This window comes from Pseudopipra pipra, chromosome W (genome assembly GCF_036250125.1).
Source record: "Pseudopipra pipra isolate bDixPip1 chromosome W, bDixPip1.hap1, whole genome shotgun sequence".
NCBI classification, from domain to species: Eukaryota; Metazoa; Chordata; class Aves; order Passeriformes; family Pipridae; genus Pseudopipra; species Pseudopipra pipra.
In genome coordinates, this window is record NC_087580.1 from 23241526 (window position 1) to 23265080 (window position 23555).

The 23555-nt window shown below is 54.2% G+C and overlaps 2 protein-coding genes across 4 annotated transcripts in view; both read left to right on the top strand.

The window, feature by feature from the left end:
* The window catches only part of LOC135405355 (zinc finger protein 629-like), a 50574-nt gene extending 44433 nt beyond the window's left edge, over positions 1–6141 (top strand). Inside the window, exons 1-4 of one of the 3 annotated variants that reach the window (XM_064640039.1) lie at positions 900–947; positions 3045–3243; positions 4739–4814; positions 5003–6141. In XM_064640039.1, the coding sequence (XP_064496109.1) occupies positions 4766–4814; positions 5003–6039 (1086 nt within the window). In that variant the 5' untranslated portion in view covers positions 900–947; positions 3045–3243; positions 4739–4765 and the 3' untranslated portion in view covers positions 6040–6141. Of the gene's footprint in view, positions 1–898; positions 948–3044; positions 3244–4738; positions 4815–5002 lie in introns of those variants that run through there. The other 2 variants (XM_064640040.1, XM_064640041.1) reach the window with 2 other exon arrangements.
* A 14382-nt stretch (positions 6142–20523) lies between these two features.
* On the top strand, positions 20524–21775 carry LOC135405376 (olfactory receptor 14J1-like). Its single transcript, XM_064640069.1, has one exon. The coding sequence runs from the start codon at positions 20668–20670 to the stop codon at positions 21667–21669; it is 1002 nt and encodes a 333-aa protein (XP_064496139.1). The 5' UTR covers positions 20524–20667; the 3' UTR covers positions 21670–21775.
* Positions 21776–23555: the final 1780 nt, after the last annotated feature.

The window sequence follows — 23555 nt, forward strand, 5'->3', positions numbered from 1 at the left end:
CCTGCTTCCACATGTCCTGGCCACTCCAGACTGGAGTTCCTGTAGCTTTTTGATTCTTTGTTGGGAATTCAATGGACAGAGGAAAACACAGAAGTGTCCCCAAAGCAGAGAGAAGCTCTGGGGCCACAGCACCTGCTCCCCCTCTTCTCATCCCTTGAAGAAATGGCCCTCAATGTTTCCCCTCAATGTACTGTGGAAATCCTCCTTGAAAGCATGGGCATAATCCCATTTCCCAGCCAGATCCACTTTGGGCTGGTCAAAGTGGCTGTAAAAGCATCTTGCCTGGGGCCAGGTGCCCCTTCCACGCTTGCTTTACCTGTGGAAAAAAGCAGGAAAAGCTGTTTTTTTGTGTGAGCACCTTTGTATCTCAGTGTTTGTGATCCTGGGAACCCTCCTGGACCTGGAACAATGGCAGATTATCTGTTGTTGTAAGACATGTACGTGGAGATTGTTTTGATATGTGTTTACATCTTCCTTGAAAATACAACTGATAGAAAACAATGTAAAAAAAAAAAGGAAAAGGAAAAAACATGGAAAAAAAGAAAAAAGAAAAAAAGGAAGAAAAAAGAGAAAAAAAGACAGAAAAACTAAGAAAAATGAGACAAATAATAAAAAAGAAAGAAAAAAGGAAAAAAGGAAAAAAGAAAAAGAGACAGAAAAAAGAAAAAAGGGAAAAAATAAAGCAAAAAGAAAAAAGAACAAAAATGAAGGAATAAAGAACAAAAGCCTTATTATCCTCCCTCCGCACGTGCAAATGGCCGCTGTGACCCGCCGCAAGGACTACAACTCCCGTGGTGCCCCGCGCAGAGCGCAGGCGCGGCGGTGGTCGTGCGGGGGCGTGGCCGCGCGCTGATTGGCTGCGGCGGTGTTCTCTAAGCGCGGTGCGCGCGCAGAGCGCCGTGTCGACTTCCGGGAATCGTTGATGGCGGCGGGGCCCGCATTGTGCTGTGAGAGCTGGGGGGGTGCGGGAGAGCGGGGTCTGGGGATCCCCTCGGGGGCTGCGGGGAGGCGCGGCTGTGGGTGGAAAGGCTGGAGGGCTCGGGAGGGTTTGGCGGGGGGGCTCGGGGGTTCCCGAGGGTCAGAGCGCGGTGCCTTGGAACCCTCTCGGGGGCTGCGGGGCCCGGGGGCCTCCCAAGAACCCGGATGTTCGATTCGATTCCGAGAAAGTCCCTCGGGAAAAAAAAATCAAAACCAGCCCAACAAAAAAATAACCCTAAAAAAGGGGAAAAGTGAGAGAAAGGTGAAGGAAAAAACTGCAAGGGCCAGGATGATTTTATTGCTTTGCTTCAGTTTTTCCTTGGTCTCCTCCTTCTCAGATTCTTTGCTCCCTTCCTTTACAGAAAGCTCTTCTGCTGTTGTGTGGTTTTGGGGTCCCTTAGGGGCTTTTAGGGGTCGCTGAGGAGGTTTTGGGGGGTCTGTGAGGGGGTTTGTTGTCCTGAGGGGACTTAGGGTGGAGGTTGAAGGTCCCTGAAGGGGTTTGGGAATCCCTGAGGGAGTTTTGGAGTCTCCAAGGGAATTGGGAGGTCCTGGGGGTCTTTGAAGCAGTTTTCAGAGTTTCTAGGGGGATTTCGGAAGTCCAAGAGGGTTTTGAGGGCCCTTGAAGAGGTTTATGGGGTCCCTGAAAGGGCTTGGGGGGTCCCAGGTGGGTTTTGCAGGTCACTGAGAGGGTTTGGGGGTCCGGGGGGGGAAGTTGATGTCTCTGAGGAGATTTGGGGTGTCCTTGATGAGGTTTTGATGAGTTCAGGGATGGATTTCTGAGGGGCTTTCAGGAGTTTTGAGTCTCAGGACTCACCTGTTTGTGGTGCTGCCTCTCCTCTTTCCCCCCAGACATCATTAACCCCCTCAAATGTCTCCTAACCCCCCTTTTCCCTTTAATCCCCTTCCCTCACAGATCTCTTTTAACCCCCCAAGACCTCTTTTAACTCCCCTAAATGTAACCAAAGCCCCCCCAAAACCCCCAAATCCCCATCCAACCCCCCCAGATCTCCCCAAATCTCCCCCAGCCCTCCCTCAAATCCCTTCCAATGCCCCCAAAGAGGGATCCCCCACACCCTGGGACAGGAACACAGTGGGCTGTACTGGGGGCACTGGGCTGTACTGGGAGGGCACTGGGGGGGGCTCAGGTGTCCCCCAACAACGTGGCCCAGCTCCAGGAGAGATCTGGGGAGCAGTGAGGGGGTACTGGACTGTCCAGGTCTGTCCTGGTCTGTCCTGGTCTGTCCTGGTTTGTACCCCCAATCCCCAAAGCCCCTCCCCAGCTCCCCCAGGACCCTCCCAGACCCCAAAGCCCCCCAGGCCCCTGACTTGGTCCTGCTGCCCCTTGAGCATCTGCAGCTGCTGGAGAACCAGGCATTTCATCAGCAAATGTGCAGGTGACACCAAGCTGGGGGTGTGTTGATGTGCTGGAAGGCAGGAGGGCTCTGGAGCACAAGTGCTGTGAGGAGAGGCTGAGGGAGCTGGGGGTGTTGAGGCTGGAGAAGAGGAGGCTCAGGGGAGACCTCCTGACTCTCTGCAAGTCCCTGCCAGGAGGGTGTAGCCAGGTGGGGGTGGGGCTGTTCTGCCAGGCAGGAGCAGTAGGACAAGAGGGCTGGGTCTGGATCTGTGCCAGGGGAGGTTTAGGTTGGATATTGGGAAGCAATTTTTTGCTGAGAGAGTAATGAGGCCTTGGAATGGGCTGGGCAGGGAGGGGGTGGAGTCCCCGTCCCTGGAGCTGTTGAAGGTGAGAGTGGATGTGGCCTCAGTGCCATGGTCTGGGAAGCACGGCGGGGTTGGATCCAGGGTTGGACTTGATGATCTCAGAGGTCTTTTCCAACGTGGCTGATTCTGTGATTCTCTGATTGCCATTCCTGTGGCAGCACATGCTTGAGGCTCCATCCCCAGGGGGATAGAGATGTCTGTCCATATCTATCTGCAAGGTTAGTCTGTACATGTGTGGTGTTAGAAAAGCAGGCTGAGTTCTGGGCTGGTTGTAGAAGGAGAAAGAAGCCCCCAGCCCAGTGCAGGCAGGCAGCCCTCAGCTTGCACCTGATGTCCCCTCCCTGCAGGTTCCTGTCCTTGAGCCCAGGCCCTGAGGTGAGGCTGAGAAGTGGCGCGGAGGTGAGCCCAGAGCTGTCCCTGAGGTGAGGCTGAGAATAAGTGCAAGGCAGAGGTGCTGCTGAGGAAGGAGAGCCCTGTGGTGGGGAAGGCACAAAGCTGTGTGTGCCCATCCCCGAGCAGGTGCTGTGTCCATCCCCTGTGTGCCAGGTGAGCTGGGGCTTTGCTGCAGAGCTGCGGGCGCTGATTTGAGCGGCTGCAAGTGCTGAGATGGTGGGCACCCAGGAACACCAACTGTACCTGGCCACGGAGCCTGCAAGGAGGAGCAGAGACAGCCCTGGCAGTGTGGGGGGCCAGGTTGTCCCTGTGCCTTCCCCTGCAGGCCCTGGCTGTCCCTGCTGGGCCCCTGTCCATCCCCATCAGGTCCCTGCCCGTCCCCCCGGGCTGAGCTCCCCCCAGGAAGTGCCGTGGAGCTGAAGCTGCTGCCATCCCCCCCCTGCAGCCGCTGCCCCAGGCAAGGGAGCAGCAAAGGCAGGGCCAGGAGCAGAGGCAGCAGCAGGGGAGCCCTGGGGGGGCCGGGAAGCTCTTGTGTGGGGCAGGAAAGAGGCGCTGGGCACGAGGCCGGGGCTGTGCTGAGCAGGCCCAGCCCTCACATCCCCCCAGCCAACACCGGCTGCCCGGGGGGCTTGGGAGGGACCCCCAACCCGTGTGCCCCACACTGAGCTGGCAGAGAGAGAGCCAAGGGACAGGGATGTGGGCAGGGCCCCGGGTGAGGGACAGGCAGGGCCATTGCAGGGCCACGGTGAGGGCACAGCCTGTGGCAGCAGAGCTGCCCAGGGCCGGGGGCAGCCGGGGGTGTTGGGACCAGCCAGTGCTGGGGCCGAGCAGAGCACGAGGCCTCTTGCAGAGCCCTGGAGCAGCCTCCCACTTGCCAGCCCTGCCCTGGTGGGGTGACACTGTCCCCTCCCTACAGGACACTGCCCTAGAAATCTTTGTGGTGACCTTTTGTGTATATTCCTGTTTTCTGATCCAGCCTGGGGACCCAAGGGATCCTCTGCCATTCCATCCATGCAGCAGGAGTCACCCTCCTGCCCTTGACTCCCTGCAGAGGAACAAGTGCCATCTCTCTGTTTGGGAGAAGCCAGATGCTGCCCCTGGGCCATCAGAAGTGGTGCTGAAGCCTCTTTCAGCCCAGCCCCGGGTGCAGTTTTCTCATCCCCTCAGCGAGTGCCCGCTGCCCCAGCCAGCACTGACCAACCAGGGCGTTTGGCACACTTGGATTGGTGGTTTGGAGAAACAGCCCTGGACTGGCAGGTGGCCAGATAAGCTCCAGTAACAGCCCTGGTGAGTTTTAAATGAAACTACATTAATACAGCTTTTGATTAATATACAGCAACTCAATCAAGTGCTCATGAAATGATCTCATTCCCCTCATTCTCCTAATTAAACACTTTTCTTTGGGCTGAATAGTCATATTCTGGAGTACTTTTTGGCTGAATCCTAACTTTTTGCAGTTTGGGAGGGTTCATCTTGCTATTTCTGAAGGGTTTTTTGCCTGAGTATCGATGGTTTGGGATTTCTGGGCTGAATCTTGGTGTTTTAGAGGTTTTTATGGTCACAAGATGCCCGATGTGTTCTAGAGATGGACTTGGGCAGGAGGAACCCCCAAGCCAACACGCTCAGCCCTTGTTTTCCCCCCCATCAGGATTTCTCCTTCCCAAAGCTTGGCCAGATGAAGGAGGCTGCGAGGAAGAGGAAGATGCCTTGGGCCCCCCAGGCAGGTGAGGAGGCAGTCAGTGTCCCTTTGGGCGGGTGTTGTGCTGGCTCTGTCAGCCGAGCATGGCCCCGGCTGCAGGACAACCCCGCTGGCGCCGCCGTCCTGCCGGGGCCGGAGTTGGGGGGATGTCCTTGGCCTTCCCTGTGGGCCGGAGGCAAATCCCCTCCCTGTCCTTCTTGCTTCCTGCCCCAGGCCCCGAGCTGAGGACGGAGAGCCCGGAGGACAGATCCCCCCGTGAGAGCCTGGTGGGAGAGGCCGTTTTGAAGGGCTCCCCGGCGCAGGAAGGCAGCGGGGAGGAAAAGGGCCGGAGATCCCCCCGCAGGAGGGGCTCCAAAGCCATCCCAGGGTGCTCTGAGGAGGAAAGAGCCAGCCTGTGCCGGGAAGGCAGCCGGAGCTTGAGGGGGAGCTCTGAGCTGGTGGTCCTTGAGCAGCCTCCCAGCAGGGAGAAGCCCTTCAGGTGCTTGGAGTGTGGGAAGAGCTTCAGCCTGAGCTCCAGCCTCTTCACTCACCAGCACATCCACACTGGTGTAGGGCCCTACACATGTGGGGAATGTGGGAAGAGCTTCAACTGCAACTCCATCCTGATCCAACATCAGCGCATCCACACTGGGGAACGGCCCTACACGTGTGGGGAATGTGGGAAGAGATTCAGGCACAGCTCACATCTCCTCAGGCATGAGCAGACACAGCACTCACCTTTCGTCAGCAGAAATGGCTCTAGGTTCTCATTCAGGCTCTCCTCATTATCCAGCACAAATTTGAGGATTGATGCCAGCTCAACCTGTGTCAGAGGAGCCATGGGGTCAGCAGCTCTGCTGCAGCTCACAGGAAGCAACCACAGCAGACTTGGGGCAGCAGGCAGCTCCCTTGCCTACCCATGCTGGTGCCCACACTTGCTGCCACAAGCCTTTGAAAGACCAAAAACACCGGTGAGCACTGCAGTACCCACTCCACACTGTCTTTTAAGGGGACCCAGAATAGGAGGGCAGGTCTCAGAGCACCCCCTGAAAGCCACCGCTGCTCCTGCTGCACCCCAAGGGAGGGAACCCCAGAGGGATTACCTGGGTCTTGTAGTCAAACTCATTCCAGTCACCAGGGCTCTTGCAGCTCACAGAGGTGTGATACAGGAGCAGCACAGCCACCTGAGCAAGGCAGGGAAAGTGTCACTGACCCCACGCCAGTCATCAGCACCTTGGTGCCAGCCAGGACTAAAGCATGGCACACAGTAACCTTGGCCAGAGCCAAATCCTCTCCATCCACCAGCTTCTGTGCAGAGACCAGGTTCTCTGCAGCCAATTTGTGCCTGCAGTGCTCTGCAACAAGAAGCAGGATTCCCTCTGCACCGAGTGCGGGAAGAGCTTCATCCAGAACTCCTACCTCATCAGGCAGGAAGAGCTTCGGCCGCTGCTTCCACCCCAAATGAACCCCCTGATGGGGAGGCAACCCCTGGAGTCCAGTGACTGTCAGTCCATCCCTTTTGACCACAAAGGGCCAGTCCCCTTTCCCAGGGGCAGGTTCTTCCAACAGAACCCTTCCTGGGGGGTGTGTGGAGATTCCTGCCTTGGCTGGGGACCCCCCAAGGTCACTGCTGGAGGTTGAGAGCAGAGATCTCCCCACGAGCGTTGGTCTGGGGGAGTTCCATCCATCTCTAATTAAGAATTATTGCTTTGGTGCCAGCTTGAGTAGAATTGCTTCAACAATTGCTTTAGTGTAGAGCACTGTCCTCTCTTCTCCTGTACTCCTGGTAGTTTTAGTGTTTCTATTGTGCAGTAATTAATTGTGATGAAGATCTTTTGTCTGATCATTTGTAACCCTAAATAATTAATTTCTATCAACTGATCTGATCTACCATCCTTTAAACGTGGGGGACAGAAGTGTTTCAGTCACAGCTCTGTAATTCCCGTAAACTGAAAGTGTTGGCAGGATCCAAGGCTGAGATTGGATCCAGCAGCCCCCAGCACCCCACAGGAAGTTGGGAGCTCCGGGGGGCCACCCCCCTTTGCGAACCCCACTGTGTCCAAAGACCCCCATGGGACTGTTTGACCTGCCAGACCACCCCCCCTTTTCCACCCTTCTCCCTGTTCTTCCCAATTTCCCACTGTCCCCTCAATCCCCAATATCCCCCCCAATCAGTTTTGGGGTCCCAACCCCCAGTTTTTACCCCCTCTCCTGTGGGTGCTGAAGGAGAAAATGAGGCTGCACACACAGAGTTCCATTGCAGGACTTGTCCACCCATCTTTCCAATGTCCCCCTTTCATTGGGGTTCCTTTGGAAACAGCACCTGGACTTTGTCTTTTAGTCCACTGGAATTCCCAGCATGGCCCCAAAGCAGTGCCCTGATCCCACACATTCCCCTCCCCTCATGTGCTGGCTGTGTTCAACCACCAGAGAAAAACCCAGGCTGCCCTGCAGAGCGTTCCAAGTGGTTTCCACTTTGGCAAACAGCCCTCTCTGGATGGAAAACACCAGTCAAGGCCAAAACACTCCTGGTTGATCCTGATTAACTGAATGCAGCTGCTGCTGCCTTAACTTGTTCCCATAGAAATTCTCAGGGTTCCTTTGCTTCCAGGAGGCCCCACATGTCCCAATGGCCCCTGGATTCCATGAACTTCCACAGTTTCCAAAGGTTCCTTTAGTTCCATGAGGCACTGCAGTCCCCAAATGCCCTTTGGATTCCAGGAGATTTCCCATTGTCCCAGGGTCCCTTGTGCTTCAGAAGCAGCTGCAGTGGGACAGTGGCCCCTTGGTTCCGTGAGCTCTGCAGTGTTCCAGGAATCCTTGGGTTCCAGGAGAGCCTGCAGTTTCACAAGGAACCACTTGAATGCAGGAGGTTCTGCAGGGTCCCAATGGCCCCTGGATTCTGGGAGGTTCAGAAATATCTCAGGGCTCCCTTGGTTCCAGGAGGACACACATGTCAGCAGGAATCCTTGGTTGCAGGAGGTTTGACAGTGTCCCAGAATTCCTTTGATTTCATGAGGCCCTGGATTGTCCCAATGGACTCCTGATTCCATCAGCCCCCTCAATGTCACAATGCTCCCTTGGTTCCAGGAGTTTCTGCAGCATCCCAGGGTTCCTTTTGTTCCATGTGTGACACCTGCAGTGTCACAATGGGCCCTGAATTCCAGGAGTTTTCCCAGGGTGACAGTGCTGCCTTGATTCCATGAGATTGCCCAGTGTCCCAGGGCTCCAGAAGGCCCTGCAGTGTCACAGTGGTCCATCGTTCCATGAGGTTACTCATTGCTTTATTTACCTCAGTCTTTAACACCCAAAGCAGTTGTCCTCAGCATCCCCAGCTCCCAGGGCTGGCAGTTGGTGGTGGGGAGCTGAGTGAAGCCCCCAGAATGCAGGAGGAAATGGTCAGTGACCTGCTCTGCCAGTGAGACCCCCCCAAGTGCCTGGGCCCACATGGGATGCAGCCAAGAGTCCTGAGGGAGCTGGAGAAAGAACTGGCCAAACCACTCTCACTCATTGCCCAGCAGTGCTGCTCAACTGCACAAGTCCCAGCTGACTGGCAACAAGCACATGGGATGCCCATCCCCAGGAAGGGCCAAAAGGAGCATCTGGGCAACTCCTGGCCTGTTCCATTGACCTCAGGACCGGGGAAGTCCATGCAGCAGATCCTCCTCAGTGCCATCCCATGGCACGGGCAGGACAACCAGGGGATCAGGCCCAGCCAGCGTGGGGTTGGGAAAGGCAGGTCCTGCCTGACCAACCTCATCTGCTTCTCTGACAAAGGACCCGCTCAGCAGCTGAGGGAAAGGCTGGGATGTGTCTCTCTGGAATTCCAGAAAGCCTTTGGCACCATCTCCCCCAGCATCTCCTGCACAAACTGGCTGCTCATGGCTTGCCCAGGGACCTGTTTGCTGGGTGACAAAGTGTCTGATGGGCCAGGGAGTGGTGGGGAATGGAAGGAAATCCAGGTGGGGCCGGTCACTAGTGGGGTTCCCAAGGGCTCAGGGCTGGGGCTGCTCCAGTTTAACATCGTTCTTGATGATCTGGGCCAGGGGATTGAGAGCCCCCTCAGTAAAGTCGTGGACAACACCAGGTTGGGTGTGAGTGTGGATGTGCTGGAGGGCAGGAAGGCTCTGCAGAGGGATCTGGACAGGCTGAATCAATAAGGCCAAGTGTCAGGGCCTGCCCTTGGCTCCCAACAACCCCCTGGAACATTCTAGGCTGGGGGCAGAGGGGCTGGAGAGCTGCTCAGCAGGAAGGGACTTGGGGGTGCTGCTTGACAGAGACTGGATATGAGGCAGAGTGTGCCCAGGGGGGCAAGAAGGCCAAGGGCATCGTGGCCTTTGTGGAGAAGAGTGTGGCCAGCAGGAGCAGAGAACTGATTGCCCCTCTGTGCTGGGCACTGGGGAGGCCCCACCTGGAGTGCTGTGTCCAGTTCTGGCCCCTCAGTGCCAAAAGGCCCTTGAGGGGCTGGAGCGTGTCCAGAGAAGGGAACGGAGCTGGGGAAGGCTCTGGAAAACATGTCTGCTGAGGGACGGCTGAGGGAACTGGGCTGGTTGAGTCTGGATAAGGGGAGGCTCAGGGGGGACCTCATTGCTCTCTGCAATGACCTGAAAGGAGGTTTTAGTGGGATTGGGTTGGTCTCTTCTGCAAAGTCTTTAGTGAAAGGAAGAGAGGAAATGGCCTTCAGTTGCATCAAGTGAGGCTCAGACTAGATGTTAAAAAAACCCCTTTTTCCACTGAGAGAGGGTTCAGGCATTGGAACAAGTAGCCCAGGGAGGTGGTGGAGTCTCTGGAAGTGTTCAGGTGTGTGGTGGGTTGACCTTGGCTGGACACCAGGTGCCCTCCCAGCCGCTCTATCACTCCCCTTCCCAGCAGGACAGGGGAGAGAGCAAGGTGGAAAAAAATATAGTGGATTGAGATAAGGCAGTTTTTTTAAAGCAAAAAGCAAAGCAAAGCTTGTGCACACAGAAGCCAAAGACAGCAGGGTTTGTTCTCTACTCCCCATGAGCAGCCATGGTCGGCCACTCCCGAGGAGCAGGGCTTGGGTACCTGTGAGGGTTCCTCAGCAGGCAGCCATTAGACAATGAATGCCCCCCTCCTGCTCCGGGCCTCAGCTTTAGAGCTGGGCTGACCTCCCATGGTCTGCAATGTCCCTTGGGTCAGTTGGGCTCAGCTGGCCTACTTGGGTCCCCTGCCAGGCTCTTGCCCTCAGCTAAGGAAGGAATGTCCCAGTGTTGGTGCTGTGCTCAGCAGTGGCCAAAACACTGGGGTGTTCTCAACCCCCTTCCAGCTGCCATGCCAAGCCCAGCCCTGGGAGGGCTGCTGTGGGGAACTGAACTGCAGCTCAGCCAGACCCAACCCAAATATCTCTGGCACATATTCTACAGAATCCATCCTTAGCTGTTGTGTGATAGATCTATAAGATATTACAAATAATAAGCAATAATAAGGCAAGTGTCCTCCTTAGGGACACCCCCCCAAACTCCTGCCTGGGTTTGTTCCCTGGGGGTCTCTGCAGCAGCAAGCACAGCCCCACACTGACTGCTCTGGGCTGTGCAGGCATTTGTGGTTCTGCATATCTCACACACCCCCAACCTTGGGATGGATCTGGATGTCACTGGATGTGATGTCACAGGGGAGATGTGATGTCATATGATGGATGTGACGTCATAGAGGAGCCTTGATGTCCCAACAAGGATGTGATATCACAAGGGAGATGTGATGTCACAGGGAGAATGTGATGTCACAGGCAAGCCCAGGATGTCACAGGGATATGATATCACAAGAGAGATGTGATGTCATATGATGGATGTGGCATCATAGGGGAGATGTGATGTCACAGGAAGGATGTGATGTCACGGTGGAGGATGTGATGCTGCGGGGAGGACATGATGTCACAAGGGAGATGTGATGTCACAAGAGAGATGTGATGTCACATGATGGATGTGACATCATAGGGGAGATGTGATGACGCAATGAAGATGTGATGTCATAGGGGAGATGTGATGTCACAGGAAGCATACGATGTCACAAGGGAGGTGTGATGTCAGAGGGGAGGATGTGATGTCATAGGTGAGCACGGGATGTCACAGGCATGATATGATATCACAGGAGAAATGTGATGTCACAGAAAGGATGTGATGTCATAGGGATTATATGATATCACAGGAGAGGTGTGATGTCACGGGGGATGATGGATGTGATGTCATCGAGCAGCCTTGATGTCATGACAAGGATGTAATGTCATAGGGGACCTGTGATGTCATAGGGGAGCTGTGATGTCATGTGGTGGTGGGATGTCGTAGGGGAGATGTGATGTCACAGGGCAGGTGTGATGTCACAGGGGAGCTGTCATGTTATGAGGTGGTGTGATGTCATAGGGGAAATGTCATGTCACAGGAAGGATGTGGTGTCATAGACGAGATGTGATGTCCTGGGGACATTGGGATGTCCCGGGGAGGACATGACGTCACAGGGATGATATGATATCACAGGAGAGGTGTGATGTCATATGATAAATGTGACATCATAGGGGAGATGTGATGTCATGGAGGATGTGATGTCACAGGGACTATATGATATCACAGGAGAGATGTGAAGTCATATGATGGATGTGACATCAGATGTGATGTCACAGGGGAGAACGTGACCTCACAGGGATTATATGGCATCATTGGAGAGATGTGATGTCATATGATGATGTCATAGGGAGATGTGATGTCACAAGGGGAGGTGTGATGTCACAGGAAGGATGTGATGTCATGAGGAACACGTGATGTCAGAGAGGACTGGCACATCCCCCCCCAGCCTTGCTCCAGCTAAAGCCATGGAATTTGTCTTTGTTTCCCTTGGGTTCAAGGTCAGGCTGTTTTATTTCCAGGGATGTCTAGAGATGAGTTAAGGGGAGCTCAGACCTTTTGGTGAGGAACGAGTTGTTTACTCTGGAGCATTTGAACTCAGCCTTTGTTCCTGGTTTCTTCCCCCTGTGTCAGAGCAGTTCATTTCCCAGGGGGAAAGCTCTGATTCCCCAGCACAGTCAGGTTCTCCTGAGCTCAGGAGGTTTCACTGGTCTCAGTTTTCTCCAGTATTAATTCTGTGCCAAATTCTTGCTTCCTAGGTCAGTGAAATATTAGAAGAGAGAGAATCTCACCTTGATCTTGGACAGAACACTTATAGTTTTCTTTATTGTCGCGACGGAAAGCTCTAGACACCTCAATGTGAGAATCCAGGAACTTCGTTTATTGTAGATTGATAACAGCTTAATATACACTCTATAATAGGTTCATGAATATTACAGAAATTAGGCTCATTATTGGTGCTCAGTTAGGTGGTGATATCATCTTAACTGTCTTTCATTGTTTACACAGGTGGCTCGTTAAGTGTCTCTGTTTTGGTAATGCCTAGCTCCTGTTCTTCAGCTCAATTTAGAATACCCAAGGACGCTGCTGCTTTCTCATGGCCCTGCTATCTCAGATTTTCTCATGGGCCTAGTCAGACTGCGTCTTATACTTTAGCAGCTCATCTATAGCCTTAGCCATGTTCATATGTCCTCGCATTTCTAACCAATCCTCTACAATTTCCCCCGTTTTTATTTTGTGCCAACAATGCTTTCTTTGTCGTAGTATTTACACGTCTAGTAATACAAGAAAAGGCAACACGAGCTATTACTAAGATTACAATAACTGTCAATATCTATCGTAGGCCTTCCTTAATATAACTTAGAGCCCATTCAGAATAAGGAATCACTATGGTTCAACAGAATCACGTTACACATCTCTAAAATCTTGACACCGGCAGAAAGTATTTTTAAGTTTACACATTCACACATTCATGTAGCTTTTTTCTTTCACACAACATTCAGGTGGCCACCTCAGACACGCTCCTCAATCACACACACATTTTCAAGTGGTCATTGGCTGTGCACTTCTTGTCAGTTTCATAATTCAAAGGAAATTTATGGCATAACTGCCATCAGCAATCTGCAAATCCTGCATAACTCTCCATGTAAAAGACAAATACAGCAAGAAAGAACAGAATATTATCTTGGAAATCTTCAACCCTTCTTATAGAGCAATGCTATTTTATCATAAAGGCAATAAAGCTACTTTTGCAGGGGGCAAGACTATATCCCCTTCTGTCTCATCGTTCCGTCTCCAAATCTTCTACCTGCACCCTGCCCCTGGGGAAAACAGCCAAATTTCATGTAAGAGAAGCAAAATGGCAAACTATAGGAAATTCTTAACAACCTTCTGCAATATGCAAAAGCTAAGCACGGATGTCGCGTTATTTCTAATCTTACTTCAAAGGATTTTTCGTCAGTCTCCCCTTCTGTTTTTGAAGAAAACATTTGAGAATGCCATGAGCACACTGCATGCTTAACACCTATTGCTGTAAAAACAATGCAATCTTATTTGATTTATAAGTTGGGATATTGTTAATTTTAAGTTGTTTTTTCTCTTTTCCCTTTTTTCCGTGTTTTACCGTCTTTGCCTCCCCCCACGCTCCTCATTGCCGAAGGAAGAAGGAGGGGAAGGAGCGACTGGGCTCACCCAGAGAGATCAGCAGAAGGAACTTAATCACAGGGTCTGCGTAAGAAAAGACAAAAACATAGGAGAGGGAGAGAACAGCTGCAAACAGGTACGTTTCAGAGAAGGGGTGATTGGTGTAACGGGGAAAAAGAGAAACAGCTTTCCCCCTCCCCCGACTGCACCCCCCAATGTTTTTGCTACCGTCATTAACTCTAGGAAGAGGAGCAGCACCAGGGAAAAACCACTCGCTGCAAAGAAGGGAAGGGGAACGCACACCCCCTGGGACCATGGCTGTCAGCAGTGCGGGGGAAACAGAGCCCCCCCGCCGCCCGCCGCGCCCGGGGCCGCCGGCGTGCACGCACGCGGGCGCACCACTCCGAGCCGGGGCCACGCAGGCGGCGCGACCACCGCCACTGCCCCGCTGCTCGGCGCCGCCCCGTAGGCACCCGGCACAGGCGCACAGACCCGGCGCCGGCACGGGTTCACTCAACACGGCGGCATAAGCACACAGCGCCGTGAACACAGCCACAAATGCGCAGCGCAGTCCCGCTGCACAGTTCAGATGAAAAGCTGGAAATGTCTTAAGGTGGAACTCAGTCATAGTGTTCGTAAAGTTTATCTCTGGTCTATCAGCAGTACTTTCACACTGCAGCCGTCGTCTCCGATCGTCCTGGATACGCACTGCCGAGGTGCTAGCACCGCGTTCATGTTGGTAGGGCCTCTCGGTTGTCCCCGGCCCCGCTCCGCGATCTCTGGTCCCGCTCCGGCTCCCTTCAACTCCGCTTGACTCCCTTTTTACACGATTTCTCCGTATGATGGTATCCAGTAGCATCCTAATGTCCTCAGACTGTGCTTTAATGCCTTTTACTGTTCCAGATAACAATCGCCAAATTGTAAGGAGGGAAGCAGCAACTTTTTCTCCCTTATAGGCAGCAGTAAAGAGTTTATCACTAAGTTCTTTCCAAGTAGAGATAGTAAAGGCAGTTACAGTGTTCGCTTCATATCCCTGGCCCTTACATGAAAGCAGCATCTGCCGCAAAGCCAGTTCGTCTTAACTCCCCGCTTTCCCAGAAAGCATTGGAGCAATGATAGTGCCGTCTGTCCCTCAATTACCTAAAAAACGTGTTACCACGCTTTGTGCAGCCCTTTCCACGAGACTTTGCGGCTTTGTCGGCGGGCCTCCTTCTTCAGGAGTCGTCCCGGGCGCCGGGCCCTGGAAGCACGGAACTTAACTCTTTCGCCGTCCGAAATCCCCGGAAGGGAGGCGTCCGGCGGCGGCAAGTTGAGCTCTTTTTCATCCAGCCCTTTCGCCTTCTTGTGCTGCACGGCAAGACCGACCGAAACTCCTACGTCCGACCACGGCTGCGAGAACCCGACTTGGCTCTCGGGAGTCCGACTTGACTCCGAGTCTGACTTGACTCCGACCCAGGAGATCCGACTTGATCCCCTAGGGACCCCCCACTGGTCCCTGTTCGGGCGCCAATTTGTCGCGACGGAAAGCTCTAGACACCTCAATGTGAGAATCCAGGAACTTCGTTTATTGTAGATTGACAACAGCTTAATATACACTCTATAATAGGTTCATGAATATTACAGAAATTAGGCTCATTATTGGTGCTCAGTTAGGTGGTGATATCATCTTAACTGTCTTTCATTGTTTACACAGGTGGCTCGTTAAGTGTCTCTGTTTTGGTAATGCCTAGCTCCTGTTCTTCAGCTCAATTTAGAATACCCAAGGACGCTGCTGCTTTCTCATGGCCCTGCTATCTCAGATTTTCTCATGGGCCTAGTCAGACTGCGTCTTATACTTTAGCAGCTCATCCATAGCCTTAGCCATGTTCATATGTCCTCGCATTTCTAACCAATCCTCTGCACTTTATGAAATTGAATTCTTCCCTAATAGTTCTGGATGACAGGACACCCATGTGGAAAGTCCCTTTTCTGGTTTTCAGGACTTAAAAGAGATGCTTTTCTGATGTGGGTATTTATTGGAGTGTTATTGATTCAACTGTGAGGGTTGAATTTGGTGTTCCTTGCACCTTTAAAAAGTGCAACCCCTTTAATCTATTGTTTTAAAACCCACGCATTGGATGTCAGATGACACAAAGACAGCAGGTAGAGATAACCCTGATGTAAGTGATGGTTCCAGTCATCCCGTGGATGGATCAAAGATTTCCAAGGCTTTGTTCCAAGGCCGCTGCCCCGCCCCCACCCTCTGCCCCTGGCGCCTGATTGGCCGCCGCCCCACCAATGGGCCGTCCCGGGGGATGCAAATGTCCCACCCTGCTGCATATTCATGAGCTCGGGGCGGGGCTTTGAGCCCTCGATCAGGGCCCGGGCGAGCTTTTGGTCCCCGCCCGTGCCGAGTGTGCGGGGTCGGCCACGGGAACTTTGCTGTTCCCCGCGGGGCGCACGGAGGGTTTGTCGCCGGGCGCACATGGACTGGGGAGAACTCTGCCCGCCGGAGCCGCTCTCAGTGGATGTTTAGGATTGTGCGGAGGCAGCGTTGATGGAAGCGTTCCAGGAGTCGCAGGAGGTGGCGGTAGATGACCCATGATTCAGACCCATATAAGAGAGTAGACAGCACTATGGCTCTGTAAACACGGATCTTTGTACTTTTCTTCAGGTGTTTATTTCGCCAAACTCTTTTGTGGAGTTTTCCAAAAGCTCTCTATGCCTTTGCTAACCTGTTGTCTGTCTCTCTGTCAATCTTACCGTTCAAGGAGATGATGCTTCCCAGATAATTAAACTGCTGGACTGATTTGAGCTCTGATTGGCCAATGGTGATGTGGGGATGATGGAAGACTTCCTGAAGTGCAGGTTGATAGAAAACTTCAGTCTTCTTTAAGCTGACTTCCAGTCCAAAGAGCTCCATCTGTCCCTGCACATGTTGGGTCCAATTCTCATCCCCCACTTAGGGACAAAGTCAGGCTACAGTGGGTGTTTAGCTTTGCATTTGCTTCACTCTTTTGTGCTTCCAACACACACACCCCCCCCAGTCTGGGCAGAGTCTGGCCCCCCAAAGAACACAAGACCTGACTATTTGTGGCTCCCGCTGCAGTGACTGGAACTTGGGCCACAATCTGTGCCAGGAGCAGAGAGGTCCCTCCCCACAGAGACTTCTTGGCAATGGAGTTCTTAAGAAAACGGGACAGGCTGTGGGGATCACTGGCAGGGCACAGCCAGGGACGTGTCTTGACCAGCCTCCTGTTTAACATGACCAGCTTTTTCAGCCTCTTTGCTCTCTCTTTTCTCATGCTTGTTCCTCCAGTGACCACTGTGATCCTACCCTTGCTTTGGTTCTTTCCTAGACATCCCATGACAAGTCTTGCCCAGTGCCCAAATCCCCTTTCTGGCTGCCCATCATGAGTCTCAGACCCTGAGGCCGATTCCCCCATCCTCAGTTGCAAGGTCACCCTGAGAGGTTCTGCCACTGACCCACTTGCTTCAAGTTTCCTACAGATACCTTGGAACTTCCCTGGAATTGATTCTTTACCTTTCGGGCTTAGAAGGGTTTCTCCATAAACATGGCAATTCATGTCCTCAACATGGAAATTCTTTGGAGAAGGAGTTTGGGACTTCAGACTCAAAAGAATCTCAGAATGATTTGGCTTGCAAGAGAGCTAAAAGGTCATCTGGTCCAAGTCCCTGGACATAGACAGTGACATCTTTTATTAATTGAGGTTACTCACAGTCCTTGACTTTGGACAAATGCAGGGATGGGACATCCACTTCTCTGGAAACCTCTTCCAGTTCTTGCCACTCTGGTTGTTAAATCTTTCCTCCTATTATCCAATAAAAAACTTTTTCAGTTCAAAGCACTGCCAGGTGTTCTGTCACTACAGGCCTTGGTTAAAAGTATTCTCTGTGATTTACTTAGACTATGAGCACGACATTTTCATCTGCAAAAACATCTGTGAGTGCCCAGAGATCTCCCAAGATGGGCTTGAAAGGTCTCAAGCACATGAGCACTAGAGAGGGGCTAAGGAGCTGTGGCCTCACTGGTGTGGAGACTGAGGACAGGACAGGACAGTCCTCAGGGGGCTTGAAGGGAGGATTTAGAGCTGGTGGATCCTTTTGTCAGAGCAGAAAAGAACATGAGAAAGAAAGAAATAATGCCAAGTGCAGCTGGGGAGGTCCAGCACGGACATGAGGAAAAAGGAATTTCACTCAATGGAAAACGCTGTTCTGGAACACATCAGCCAGGAGGAGTCTGGATGAGGCCAAGGCTTTGTGTGTGCAGGAAGAGCCAGGGAGGACGCAGAGATGTCAGTGCAGGAAGGTGCCAGCCAGGTGGGGCAGCCGGGGGGATGACGACAGCCTGCAGGGAAAGGGGCAGGGCATGGACACCGTAGGACAGCCTGGGCTGGAGAAGAGACAGGGAGGGGGAGAAGCTGAAAGGCCCTGCCAGAGCCACCTTCTGCAGGCCTTTGGCCATGGCTGCTGTCTGTGCCCCTGAGGCCAGGAGGAGGGGAGTGCCCCTTGCAGCCCTGGGGCCTCATGGCCTCCTTGTCCCTGCTCAGCAGCCTGGCAGGTGCCACCCCATGGACCTGCCCTTGGCACTGCACATCCCACATCCCAGTGCCCCAGGAAGAGCCCTGAGGAATGAGGCAGGACAGGATCTGCCTTCCCAGGGGCTGAGGGTCAGGGCTTGGCCTGTTGGAATAAGGAAACAAGTCAAGGTTTGTTCAGCATCAGAGCCACCTTTCCCTTGCTTGTCCATCCTTGTCATCACTGTCTGCAGATTTCTGCTCTAACTGGAACCTGAGGACATGTTCTCAGTTGTGTCCCTCAGTGAGACTCATTAGCACTACAAGAAACTTTCGTGTTCCAATCTCACTTTGACTTCTTGAAAAGTTGTTTGAACTTCCTCTCAGGGACTGAGTTTCATGTAAACAACCCCAAACCCCCCGAGGTTCATGAAATGCCTGGGGCTGTTGCTGTGCTGCTGAGCTGGGCCGGGCTCCTGGCACACGGGGAGCTCCTGGCAAGCAAGAAGAGCTTCAAATAGACAGCTGTGCCCAGGAGCAGCTCCTCTGCACAGCCCAGCAGGGCTGAGGGCACTGCCTGCAGCACCCAGGGCACAGGAGAGAAGGCAGAGAGATGAGAGGCAGCCTGGGCTGGGAGGTGACTGAGCTCTCACCACAGGAGAGACCTCCCCAGGATTTGAAGGAAGAATTCTCTGGCTGTAGGAAAGTTTAACTTGCCTTCCTGGAGGCACCTCCTCAAGCTGGCACATCCCACAGCTTCCAGGATCTTTCAGCAGGACTCTCCCAGTTGCTGCAGTGCAGGGGAAGTGGCCATATGGCAGAGCAGGGCAGGAGCTGCAGGCAGCAAGGGCAGAGAGGAGAAGGGAGCAGGAGGTTCCAGGGATCCTGGGGTGGGAGGACAGGGCAGAGCTGCTCAGGGCAGGAACCTTGCCAGCCCTTTGCCATGGTCAGGCTGTGGCTGCAGAGCAGTGCAGGTGAGTTCCTGCAAGTGCCTCTGCCAGCTGCCAAATGGCAGCAGTGGCAGGAGCTGTCAGGATGGCTCTGCTGGATTTGCTGGGGTGCAGCAGGAGAAGCTGCTGCAGAGCAGGACTTGCTGCTGCCCCCTCAGAGGCCCAGGGCAAGAAGGTTCCCTGTGCCAGGGCTGGCTGTGGGGTAGGAAGGTGGGGGTGCATCCAGGGGTGCCCAGGGCTGTGGTGCAGAGCAGGGTCCTGCCCCCAGGGCTCTGTGTGCTGGGGCAGGGACTCTGCTGCCTGCCAGGGGCAGCTCTCAGCCCGGCCAAGGAGCTGCCACGGCCCTGCAGGGAGAAGAGGTGGGGGGAAGGAGTGACCCCTCAGGGCAGGGCAGGGCTGGGCAGGGCCCTTCAGCTGCAGGCTCAGGGCTCCTCACAGCTTCAGCTCCACCTCCTCCATTTCCAGGGGCCCTTCTCAGGAAGCACATCCCCCCAGAACACCTCCCCCTTCCCAGCCACCGCAGGGGGTCTGGGATCTGCTCTGCAGCCCCTGCCCAGGCAGAGCTGCCCCTGGGCACTGGGCTGGGGATGGCTCTGGCAGCACTGGCAGGGAGCTGAGCTGGGCACAGGCAGGGGCTGCTGGCAGGAACAGCTCCTCACCCAGAGACAGGCAGGCAGGGAGAGGCAGCTGCTGCCACAAATGCTGGGCAGGGGGATGGGGGCCCCTCCCTGCTGTCCCTGTGGCACAGACCCCTTCCCTGAGCAGCTCCTGCCTGGGCTCCTTTCCCAGCCTAAGCAGAGCCTGTGCCCTCAGGCCCACGGGGGCTGGGCTGTGCATTGCCCTGCAGCAGCCAGAGCCCAGGCAAGGACAGGGCCCTGATTTCCAGCTGTCTCTCTGTGTCCCTCCTCCCTTGGCAGCAGCACTGTGGCATTTCACTGCCATCCCCTGCTGCCTGGGCTCTCCTTGTTTTTACCAGTGGGTTTTCTGAGCCAGTGTGGGGTTTGGGGGGGCAGATTCCTGTGCAGACACAAACCCTTTGGGTGCTGCTGTGGGGATGTGTCTGGGGGAGCCAAGTGCCCAAGTGCCCTCCAGGCACCCTCCGGGGATTCAGCTGTTTGCCTGGGTGTCCTGCAGGGCTGCAGGTGCCCTCCAGAAGGGCACAGCTCTGCCATAGGATCTCTGTGCTGCACAGGATCCCCATGGAGAAAACTCCTCAGTGCTAAATCCATGGAAATGCTCTGGGCAGCTGCAAGGAGCATTTTGTGTCTCACTCTGGGAGGGGAGAGATGAAAAGGTGAGGAGTGTGTCAGTCTGATCTTTGGACATGCATTCCTGGATCTCTGGGCAGTTTCTCTGGAGGGGAACAGTTGAGTGTGATGCTCCTCCAGCTCCAAGCTGCCAGCACAGGGCAGTTGAGCCCAGGACTGATGGGCAGAGCAGCTCTTCTCTCTGCACTGAGGGACTGTCCCTGTGCCCCTCAGAACCCACAAGACTTGACCTGCAGTGCAATAGGAATGTCAGGGACTTCAAAATTCCACAACCACTCCTAAGTGTGGCAGGTGCAAGTGGGTGAACAAATCCAAAGAATTCCCTCAGCTCAGTCCTTCATTTGGGCAAATTGCAAACAGCAAAGCTGAGAAGCTCTTTGATGTATCAGGAGTACATTTAATTTGAGATCACCCTGCATTCCAAGGTCCCTCTCCCAGCAAAGAAAGGAGGCCTTTGGAGCCCATCAGAGAGTTCCTGCTTCCAATGGTCCCCTCAGGCAGCAAAAGCCAGAACTCAGGGGAGGGAGCTGCAGGGAGGTCTGAGTGAGGAGAGAGAGCCTGAGAGTGGGGTGGCTGAGACGGGTAATGTTTGGCTGCAGAAGCCTGGTCTAACTCAGCAGTGACTTTTCCTCCTCAACAGATCAAAATACTCTGAGGAAGGAGCAAATGTCCAACAGCAGCTCCATGGCCCAGTTCCTCCTCCTGGCATTCTCAGACAGGCGGGAGCTGCAGCTCCTGCACTTCTGGCTCTTCCTGGCCATCTCCCTGGCTGCCCTCCTGGCCAACGGCCTCATCCTCAGCGCCGTAGCCTGTGACCACCACCTGCACACCCCCATGGGCTTCTTCCTGCTCCACCTCTCCCTCACAGACCTGGGCTGCATCTGCACCACTGTCCCCAAAGCCATGCACAATTCCCTCCATAACACCACAACCATCTCCTACACGGGATGTGCTGCACAGGCCTTTTTCTTTCTATTCTTCATCTCATCAGAGTATTTCCTCCTCACCATCATGTGCTACGACCGCTACGTTGCCATCTGCAAACCCCTGCACTACGGGACCCTCCTGGGCAGCAGAGCTTGTGCCCACATGGCAGCAGCTGCCTGGGCCACTGGCTTTCTCAATTCTCTGCTGCACACAGCCAATACATTTTCCCTGCCCCTGTGCCAGGGCAATGCCCTGGGCCAGTTCTTCTGTGAAATTCCCCCCATCCTCAAGCTCTCCTGCTCACACTCAGGCTACCTCAGGGAAATTGGGCTCCTTGGGGTTGGTGCCTGTTTCGTGTTCGGTTGTTTCATTTTCATTGTTTTCTCCTATGTGCAGATCTTCAGGGCTGTGCTGAGGATCCCCTCTCAGCAGGGACGGCACAAAGCCTTTTCCACGTGCCTCCCTCACCTGGCCGTGGTCTCCCTGTTACTCAGCACTGGTGTATTTTCCGACCTGAAACCCCCCTCCATCTCCTCCCCATCCTTAGATCTGATTGTGTCTCTTCTGTACTCAGTGGTGCCTCCAGCACTGAACCCCCTCATCTACAGCCTGAGGAACCAGGAGCTCAAGGATGCCATAAGGAAAATGATGACTGGATGCTTTTCAGGAGCAAGAACCTGCCTTATTCCTTCTGCAGAACACTCGTTGTGTAACCCTTTAATGGCCCAGCCTGCCTTCTAAATCTTTTGAGAGTGGTAGTGATTTCCTGCATTTTTTCGTCTTTTAATGTTGTTAACACTGAAATTTATTCTTCATCTCACACCTAATTCATTCTCAACCTCTTTATTTTGACCCACAATTGTGTAAATGAGGAATCATTCTCTGTGTGCATTTAAACAAAATAAAAGTTCCTGCAGCAACTTCTTTCTCAAACATCCTGGCTTTGTTATTCTGTACATGAGGAAACACAGTCTCTGTGTAGAATAAAGGATTTGAATTCTTTTTTCCAAATTCCCCTTTGAAGAACTTCCCTGAAGCTGGAGGGCAGTGCCTGTGTGCAGAGGAGAAGGGGTAAAGAGTCCTGGTACAGGAGCACTGCCAGGGAGCAGCAGCTCTTGGGCTTTTCAGAGATGCTCTTTTTCCACTGCCTCCCTCTCCTTTCTGCTCCTTGCCCAAGGCCTGAGTGCTCTGGCAGCTCAGTCACTGCTGTGTCAGTCCTGTGACCATGGGCAGGGACAGGCCCTGGGCACTGCTGGCACAGAGCTGGGCTCCCTAACATCATTTCCATCAGGAAAGGGGATCCCCCTGGGCAGTTCCCGAAGACTTTGTTCTTTTTGAAAGGTTGGTGTAAAGAACAAGGCCAAGGAACAGACTCTGCAAAGTCTCATTGCTTTGCTTGTTTCCCCATTCAGTCCCTGCAGTGAGAGAAGTGACTCACTGGGGTACTTGAGGGCCTGAGGGCTGGTTCAGATGTTCTGTGCTGGTGGCCAGAACACCAGGGCAAATGCTCTCCAGGTCACCTGCCTGGGGCTCTGCAGCTTGTAAGGGCTCTGATGGAGGTGAGGACTTGTCTGTAGGAACTCAGGAAGTGCAGGAGAGCACAGAGGATCTGCAGGGACAGCCCGTCCCATCCAGTCAGCAGGGAATGGAACCCTGGAGCAGAATCCTGCCCAGGGTGGAGTTACCAGAGATCAAGTACTAAATGTCCCTGTGAACTGGTAAAGGAGAGTTCTGCAAGCCCAGGGGACACAGCAGGAACAGAGAAAGGACTCTGGCCAGTGACTCATCTGACCCACAGTGAACTCCCCTTGTGCCTCCCCAGTTCAGGGAGGGCTGTACCAGAGCCAGGGCTGGGCTTTCCAGGAGGGTGTCCTGAAGAACTCTCCAGCCCACAGGCTGCATGGAGTGGAGCCCTGCCCTGCCCTCTGTGCCATTGGAAACAGCCCATGGTCCTGCCCAGCCTTGTTCTTGGCTACTGAGCCTTCCAGGACTATGGCAGAGGGTGGAGAGGAGTGATCCCCATCCTGCTGGGTCTGCTCCCCACCCTGACCAGCATGGCCAGTGCAGGCTCAGCCCAGGGTGCCACAGCCCCTCCCTGTGCAGAGCAGCACCTCCAGCTCAGGGCCCTGCAGGGATCCCAGGCTGGGATCTGCAACTGGCCAAGGCAGCCTGGACACACTGACCTGGGCAAAGGGATGTCCCTGCAGAAGAGCAAGGCAGCATTTCTGGGCCTGCAGAGAGGAATCCCTGACACAGAGACACCTCTCTCTGCAGCCCTCCCTGGGGACAGGCTGCTCTGTCCCTGGGCCAGGACTCTGGGCTGGGCTGGGCAGAGGGGTTGGCACTGAGGGGCACAGTCAGGCTGTGCTGGGCATCTCCTGGAGGTGACAGCAGGGCTCCTGCAGTTTCCCTGCCCTCCATTTCCTCCTGCCACGCTGAGTGTCCAGCCCCTGAGCTGATGGGGATGCTGAGACTCCTCTCTGTGCCCCAGGAGCTGCTGTGCCCTTCAGAGGGGCTGGGGCTGTGGGGGGAGTGCCCAGAGCTCTGCAGCACCCTGGGCTGGGCACTGCTGTGGGGCCAGACCAGACTGGGCTGCTCCCCCAGTTGACCTCTATAATGAAATCACT